This window comes from Miscanthus floridulus, chromosome 6, assembly GCF_019320115.1.
Source record: "Miscanthus floridulus cultivar M001 chromosome 6, ASM1932011v1, whole genome shotgun sequence".
In the NCBI taxonomy this organism is placed as follows: Eukaryota; Viridiplantae; Streptophyta; class Magnoliopsida; order Poales; family Poaceae; genus Miscanthus; species Miscanthus floridulus.
In genome coordinates this window covers 52554975-52563484 of record NC_089585.1, presented here as the reverse complement: position 1 = coordinate 52563484, position 8510 = coordinate 52554975, and the positions used below count along the sequence as shown (strand labels likewise).

The following is an 8510-nucleotide window of genomic DNA, read 5'->3' as shown; positions in this document are numbered from 1 at the left end:
CCGTTACCGGGACCAGGGGACGGACGGCAGGTCGGCAGCATTTTCCCGTCTCGCTCCCTGCCTACATGACCAAAACTAAATAAACATATATACAGAGATGATGCATGACATACTCCAAGGCCATGTCGGTCGGCGAAACTCGGCATGTCGGCAACGGGATCCACATGCCTGCAGCCATGCTCTTGGACACTTATATAGTCCTATGCGATCGGATATAAATTTATAGTTTGCCTTTGTTGTCTACTCATATTCTACCAATGAAAAATCCAGGTAATGACAAATAAAGTTGCGTGCGCACATGTCAGAAATGGCGGCTCAACTGATATGTGATAGTAACCTGTATATATATGCCGGCGGCCATCCTAACGCGACACGGAACTGCAGAAGCTGTTTACACAATCATCATGCATCTTCGTTATACTACATTTTGTTTTGCAAGAGGCACTCTTCCGATCGTACCGGCCGGTAACGAATGTGCCTTGGCATTGCCAACACAATCATCAGTCCTAGACTCCTAGCTAGTAGATCTCTTATCAAGAGAGAGATTTTCACTAGGTAGCTAGTAGATCCAGCAAGGCAGTGTCAAAAGGTGAAATGTCATCGGGTCCACCAAAATCTGAATACCCGATGCTGGCTTGGTTTCACATCAGTAGTTAGGTCCGGACCGGAAGCCAACATCTGTTGACGTGAACCCAATCCTAACTCTGTACAGTACAGATTAGCTCACATCATGTACTACATTCCAAAAATCCAATGCAAGCACGCTTTTATTAGCAACTTTTTAAGCAAAGAAAGAAAAAGTCCGTACCGCACGTATACCATTATACCAACAAAACGCCCCGTCGACCGAGGACAAAATTGTCGGGGTATTATTTTAAATTAAACGAGGGCAGCTCTACAGTTGGCTTTTAAGCTAGCTTCAAGCATTTTCTCATATTTTTTAAAAAAATGAGAGAAAAGCTGGCTCTTAATCAAGAGCTTAGCTCCTACACATATTTTAAGGTGGTGTGAGAATGTCATGTGGGGGTATCCATGTAAAAAACTATGTGTTAAAAGATAGCATCATTGAAGAAGTTACCTTAAAGTCAGTAACTAGCTCGGGTGCCCTTGGAATTCACGGAAGCTCAGATACATCAGTATTTGCCTCAGGCGGGCCTTTTGTATTTGATTACAATCCTGCTTTTGCAACCTAGTGTTTTCTACTATCTGATACACCAAGCAAATGAGCAAACCAAATGAGCGATATATATGCTATATGCAAGACATATGTCGATAGATTTTGCACGGTCGCCTTGTCTAGCAACAGCCGAACTCCCATGAAGTTAATTGCGGAGGCGGGCAATTGGAATTAGCGAGAAGGGAGCAACCGATATCAGACTAGACAAGCTTATCGCTATCGGAGCCAGGCGGGCTGGCAAGGTGGGCATCAGACCTTTTGAACTTAACAGCCATAGTGCATAGTTTTTCTTTCACAACAAAACTGCCGCAGTCGGCTTGCGGCTGATAAGCCGGCTGCGGCTATTTTGTTATGAGAGAAAACACTATACCGTAACTGATAAACCGGATTGATAAGCGAATGGAGCTATATCAGCAAGCCACGCTATATATATACCAGCAGCGCTAGGAGCGAGGAAGTCTGGCCGTGCACTCTCGGAACAGCTAGGTTTGGCTTTGGCCACATACACACTAGCTACATACAGCTACAAGTAAACGCGTAGGTTTCACATCATTTATTTTGGTCCACAAATTAAACCAGAGTCGAGCAAAAGCTTTGGTTAGCGTTTATCTAGCCCAACTTTCAAGTTTACATCGGATTAGCTGACATCATCATGCGCATTTCAAGCGCACTTTTTGAAGCAAAAAGGCAATACGTCGTTCGTGCACGTACGTACCAACAAAACACCCGTCAATTTTGATGACCGCCAGCGCCAGTCCACCACTACGATAGACATACATGCATGAGAGAAATTTACAGGGAGGGACATGAACTGCTGCAGTCAATATAATCAAATGAAATTAATTAACTCAATAAAAGGTAGATTATTTACAGTGCCTCTTTGTATTTTCCCGTGGTTGTTTGTCCTCGTCCATTAAATAATTAATTAATTTCTCTGTTGTCTCATTGTGCTGTATGTGCGCACGGAAACCAAGATTATTTTTCTGTATAGAAAAAGGACACAAATGCCTCCTACAATCTTGATTTTGCCGCCTGGCCGTACATGTCCCCAGATCGGAACAAAGCATACCAGATGAGAATCCTCATCAAAGAAAGTATAAGCTAGACCTTGGTTCTAGCTAAGTATCCTACATGCCTACAGAGATGAACAGAACAAATATGATCTCCATCTCCTTATCTTGTTGATACCCTGAATATTATTTACATGAAGAGAAGACAGAACAAGTGAGGAAATTAAAAATTATCAGGCCAAGAACACACGAAAAGGTTTGCCGTGCAATCTCTCTCTGATTGACCAGTTCAGTTGTTTACATCATTCACATCAAACGTGTACTGATTTTCTCTAAAAACATACGCTATGTTATACACACACACACACACACACACCAAGCAAGATTAAAAAAATGTAACCATAAAACTCAGCTAATTGCGTGCCACTATAGAGGATGGACCAAGAATCGAGTTACCAAAGCATGTTGGCCTGGTCGGCCAGAGGCGGAATCGGAACGAAGGGGAGAGACCTTCAACTTGGCACACGACGGTGCCGGTCCACGGCTGGCGGCGTCGGCCATCGACGATCGATCAGTAGTAGCGGTAGACGACGTACGAGTTCCGGCGGGGCGGGCGTACGTGGCAGAGCATGAAGAGCACCAGGGCGATCATCATCGCCAGCAGGAACCCCTTGGGATCCAGGCCGCCGGCGGCGTCACCTCCGCCGTCGTCGCCGCCGCCGTTGCACCCCATGCAGCAGCACGATCCCAATCCCATGGCGGTGGGCGCGCGTGGGCCTAACCTGACACGCCTCCGATCCTCTATGGAGAGATTGAGGACGAGAGCTCCCTTCCCTGGTCGATCTCCCTCTGAGTCTGTGGCTGTGGGTGAGAGGGGCCGGCCGGAGGAAGAGACAGAGTTGCTTCGAGTGTGGAGAAAGGAGGCAAATGGTTGCTTGGGACGCAAAAGGGGAGGAGGATGCACAAATACAACCCATTTGTTTACTACCATCCATGGGCGCAGGTCCAAGAAGAATAGGCCGGTGCAGAGACGGCAGGATCTATGGCGCGTGAGGACCCACATGTCAGTGACGAGAACAGAGAAAACCGTTTGGACTTCTCATCTTTCGCAGGGTTGAACTGCACTGTTCTAAACTCTTGACTTTGATTTATTGGTGTAAAAAATGTCGTTTTCAAAGGGTTTTGGAATTCCACTTCAGGTCTAAAATGGGATGGATGACTTTCACCTCAACCTTCTGCGAGTCCTATGATCTAAATTCTAAAACACTTTAACCTTTCAGTTTTTATCCTTTTTTATATATATATGAGCGATGGTTTAACGGCCTATTCAGTCAGTTACCGCATTTTACAAAACTTTACTAGGCTTTTTATGGCAGATGTTTTGTTCATGCCACAATTTCACAGCACGTCATGTGCTTGTTTTCTTTAGCCAGATCTTGGCTACGAAATTGGTAGGGTATGGCAAGTGGTGTGGCTAACTGCGCTAGTCAAGTAAACAGACCAAAGAAGCTTGGTGCAAACGGGACAACCAAAGTCTGCACTTGTTCTACAATTTGTTGACTGCTCATTTGTTCTGTAGTTGATGACTATCAGTTCTCTGGAACCATTCTGCGACCCCAAGCTTCAGTTCGTTGAAAGGAACTTGCAGTCGACAAATCAACTTGTTGGCCAGAGGACCAGACCTTAAAAAGTTAAAACTAGTTTGCAGTTATACAACCGCGATTAAAAGTTAAAACTTGTTGGCCATGTATGTTCATGATCGACAAATCGATTCATGTGACAGTATACATTGCCCGGAGGGGTGGGTAGCATCTGTCTGGTTCACAACTCAAATAGTGTGAGAATAAAAAATACCGAGGACAGGCCCGGAGTAGACTGAGATGTACACCCTCACCAGTTCAGACGATGGTACAATCTAACCACGGTTGCTACTCAGCTGAGTCAGAGTAACTGAACAGTATGCGAGGATGTTAACTGCTGATACCAAGGAATTCGGTGAAGCTTGGATACTTTGGTTCCCAACCGATCTCAACCCGAGTTTTCGAATTCTCCATTCTCTTCCCCAATGGACCGTCAGTACCTGCAGTTAAAACACATTTCAGATTAATTAAGCTATGGTAATGCCTGTGCACTCAAGAATATGACAAAACCATAGCAGGTAGTACAAGACTAACCAGTAAAGCCTTCAAACTTCGTGTCAAATTTTCCACTTTTGTTAACAGCATCCATTATTTCTTGCCTGTAAAGTTTTATCCCTTTTCAATTTAGGCAAACCAAAAGTGTAACACTGCCCAGCAAAACTGACAGTACAAAACAAAGAAACCGATCTGAACAAGGTCAGCAGTTTTACCTGGAAAGGGGCTTGTTGTCACAGCCCAAAAATATTCGACTCTGCAGTCTCTTTTTCATGATTGCTATTGCAAGGGAAGCAGCATCCTGGCACCAATATGACATGTATAATGAGAGCTAATAATATAACGATGGTTGAGGAACAAGCTATACTCACACCCGTCCATGTGATTGACATGGAAAAGACCTTAAGAATATGTAAAGATATCAACAGCTCTAGTGATTCATATGCATGCTAGGATCACATCGAACAATACTATGGTCAAAACTAATTAAGTGGATATATAGTAACTTCTAATTGGATAGCATTGCATTGTCTAAAGTAACAAACCAACAAAAATCACTTTTTCAACTTGCTTCATAGACTGCAACAATATAAGCTTCAGGATTTACAGGCTACATATATAGTTTTGAAAACCTATGCTTTTGTATTTGATAAATAAGTACAGTATTAAAATTACTAACATCTGAGTGATAAACCTATGCTTTTGTATTTGATAAATAAGTACAGTATTAAAATTACTAACATTCTGCTTAGCATTTTTTGAGCTAAATGCTGTACGTTCATTTACAGATTCTGGACATAACATAAATAAGCTCAAGTGCTCAACCATCAGATGGTAAGATGAGTTGAGAAACTATAAACAAGATGTGCAACACTGCAAATAAAATAAATCTGTAGCTCATCTTACCTCATAATGAATCTGGTTGATGATATGATCAGGTCGTGTGTCTAAAGTTCCTTTCCTCAACCAGAAAACATGAGCACCTCTGTCTATCTTGTGTGTCCAAGTCAAGGAAATGCTAACCAGTTTCACCCATAGTAATGTGTAAGAGTTTGTGTTCATAACAATTAAGCATTAGTTGAGGATATATAAAGTCCAGCTAGCCTGAGAACACAGCCTCCTGCCTCAAGAACAACATTTTCCACTTTTAGAAGCACATCAGTACGAGGGCTCCTGCCAATTGGCACTGACGGACAATCCTGCACAACGAAAACATTTATGGTTAATACATCACAAAAAAGAAGGAAAGCAGGACAAGCAAAGTTTTCCCACTGACAACTAAAATACAGATACGGACGCATAACATGGTTTGTGGTTGCTTTTAAAAGTTTGCCAACTTGTACCACCCAAAAGAGCCAGAGAAAATAGTGGAGACAAATATGATCCCTGCAGAATAGATGTCTTTCTATACTACCTCGTTGCACAAGCTGTTGTCACTGCAGTCATACAGAGCTGTACTTGATGTAAACAGGAAAGATCCTTCACCACTCCAATTTGATGCTGCCAATCTGCACACATTTTCTGAAATGAGGATACATCACATGTCCACACTAAATAAGATATAATTTAATTAGTGGAAGAAAGATGAATGACGAATTCATAACAGACTCACATGCAACAGTGGCAAAATGCAGTCAAGTATGGATTATGAATGGTGATGGTGTGAAGCACAGATGTGTTGACACTAAATAAAGCTAGCAATGACCATCTTTATATAGTATCCACGTGATTAACCAGCAAGTACATTAGATTCTACAAATAGTGAAGAGCCCTTTTTCATTCATTGTTAGCATAAATAAATATTTACGGACAACACCAACCAAGTACCAGATAAAACACAGCACCTAGATTCCATGATAGCCATAGCCAAACACAATATGTTACCTTAGTTGCTAACAAGACGACATGTTACCTTCGTTGGTCCATGAACCCAAAAACACTTATCGCCAACTGGGAAGTTGTTTCAAGCATAATACACTTTGGTAAATTCAGGGATGAGTTGCAACCGAAATATGAGATGTAAAGTCTTCTGTCATATCTGTAATTTCATCTGAGTATACTTATATTAGCCTAACTAAAGTAAAAGAGATCATCAGGTCCTGCCTCAAGAATTGAGAAATCAACCATGTTTTACACCCCCGTTCTCTGTCACTATGCATGATACTGTGATGGTGGCACATCTGCTATCAGCTCTAGCATAAACACTGCTGCATCTAGTCTTACACCACCATGCTAGTCACCAACAATAATTATTACTAAACATATGCTCATGTTTCTTTGTAACATATGCCACTATTATGGCTGTCAGCAAACATACAATGCATTCACTGCCATCAGTTTAATCTGATTGACCCAATTGATATTTAACTAGGATATAGTGCCCAGATCTCCATCAAGTTTGACTTGGATATGAAATCTCAACCTAAACAGACTAACACACCCCAAAACGGATTTCAGTATCGGTGGTCCGAATTTTTTTTTCTAGAAATGTTATGTACTGTAATGCACTAGAAGAACACAGATTTGGAGAGCTTCATGATTTCCAAAGAAAAAAAAAGAGTAAGCCAGATCATTTTTACCATTATCATTACCAGTGAGCAAAGTACGTGATAAAATATGGCACTGGAAAATTGAAATGCATTGATGAAATCATCATTATCATGCACTCATTTACCTGACATCCCCAGGGTAATCATCTGAACCGGACGGGGGAGCGCAGAAAATAACATGTGAAACCTTCTGATGAATAGTGGTGCCTTTCAATGAGGGGATGATGCCAAGATCTGTTAACTCACTGTGATGATTTTTGCTTGCAGTCTGGCCATAAACTTTGCAACCTGGATGCTCCTATAGGATGAAAAAATATGGAATTATGCAAGAGTTGATATAACACCCCCCCGCCCCCCTCCCGGCGGTACAGGAAAAAGGAAATGTTTGGTTAAAAGGGGATCATTCCAAAAAGAAACAGCAAAGATCTAAAACTGATTTGAACAGTAAAATCATCGGTTGAGTAAGTTGTTCTGGTGCATGATTCTCAATGCTAAGGCGATTGAGGAGCCGAGTAAATATATCAGAAATATTAATCATAGCTAGGAATACCTTTTGCCACTTCTCAGCTACGATTCGTCCAAGAACACCAGGGCCCACAATCAGTAAATCATTCTGGCCAACAACATTGGGGTCAGAAATGTCAGACCCTTTATCATGAGATATCCCTATGAACCACAAACACAGAAAAAAGAAAGAAGAATTAAATAATAGCAATCATCTCTATGAACTTCGTGATTTGGAAATAAAGAACATAACACAGGAACCTTTGCAAGTTACAACTTTGAGCACGTCGCAATCAATAAAAATTGCAACATACATACATGGCACGAAATTGATTATAGCTACTAGTACAACCTGGTGCCCATCGAAATCAGCACTACAGTTACTAACGGCATGAGCGACAAGCTAATCCTTCATTTCCATCGGAAACAAAGGGTGTGGGCATCCAACACACATGTAGCTTGAGAGGATTAGATACATCTTCCAAATTGTTGTGATGTCAAGCTCTATTAGCAGCAGTTCGTAACAGAGCCGAGAAATGATATAGCATTTAATCCAATTGGTCAATTCAAGGCGCAGGCATGACAACCGTCGCAAATTTGAAGGAGAGAAGCTGCATATGAGAAGGGCAGGGGGCGGTGAGACGGTTACCGAGAGAGGCGCGGGCGAGCGAACGGAGGCGAGGCGGCCGAGCAGTCGGCGCAGGTCTCAGGGAACAGGAGTCGGCGATGGAGCCGCGGCGATGGGCCCGGTTGGTGGCGGGTGCCAGATGGAAGGAGGCCGCAGCGGCTGCTCTCATCTCGTCGGCCGGCGGCGTCGCGGCGGCGACAGTGTGACGGGGAGGATGGATGATGGTGTGGATCGAGTTCGAGTCCCAGGAATCGGGGTCGGTCTGGATAGGGATGAAAACGGTCCGCAAGCGTCGGGAAAATATCTTAACCATTTTCGCTTCTGTATTTTTTTTTTTTGGTGGAGAATAGGAACGGAAATAAGAAGGCTGGATGAGAAAACGAATTCGGTATTACGGGATATTGGGAACGGAATATTTCGAACGGAAATGTGTCAATTACGATGGGAAACGGTAACACAAAACGGGAACATCGATATATGTAACCACTTGAAACAGTGAGGTCGATG

General features: G+C 42.7%; 1 protein-coding gene across 1 annotated transcript; it reads right to left on the bottom strand.

Annotated features, from left to right (window-relative positions):
* Positions 1-3793: 3793 nt before the first annotated feature.
* LOC136456047 (uncharacterized) lies at positions 3794-8283 on the bottom strand. Its single transcript, XM_066455808.1, has 9 exons — positions 8025-8283; positions 7422-7537; positions 6997-7169; positions 5737-5830; positions 5411-5521; positions 5229-5318; positions 4538-4623; positions 4362-4426; positions 3794-4267 (listed from the first exon to the last, which is right to left on the bottom strand). The coding sequence occupies exons 1-9, from the start codon at positions 8170-8172 to the stop codon at positions 4158-4160; spliced, it is 993 nt and encodes a 330-aa protein (XP_066311905.1). The 5' UTR covers positions 8173-8283; the 3' UTR covers positions 3794-4157.
* Positions 8284-8510: the final 227 nt, after the last annotated feature.

Coding starts and splice junctions, on each gene's coding strand:
- LOC136456047 (XM_066455808.1), bottom strand. CDS start 8,172: ATGAGAGCAGCCGCTGCGGCCTCCTTCCATCTGGCACCCGCCACCAAC. Junction 7,170..7,421: donor TAGCTGAGAAGTGGCAAAAG/GTATTCCTAGCT, acceptor TTCATCCTATAG/GAGCATCCAGGTTGCAAAGT. Junction 4,268..4,361: donor GAAGTTTGAAGGCTTTACTG/GTTAGTCTTGTA, acceptor TTTTAACTGCAG/GTACTGACGGTCCATTGGGG.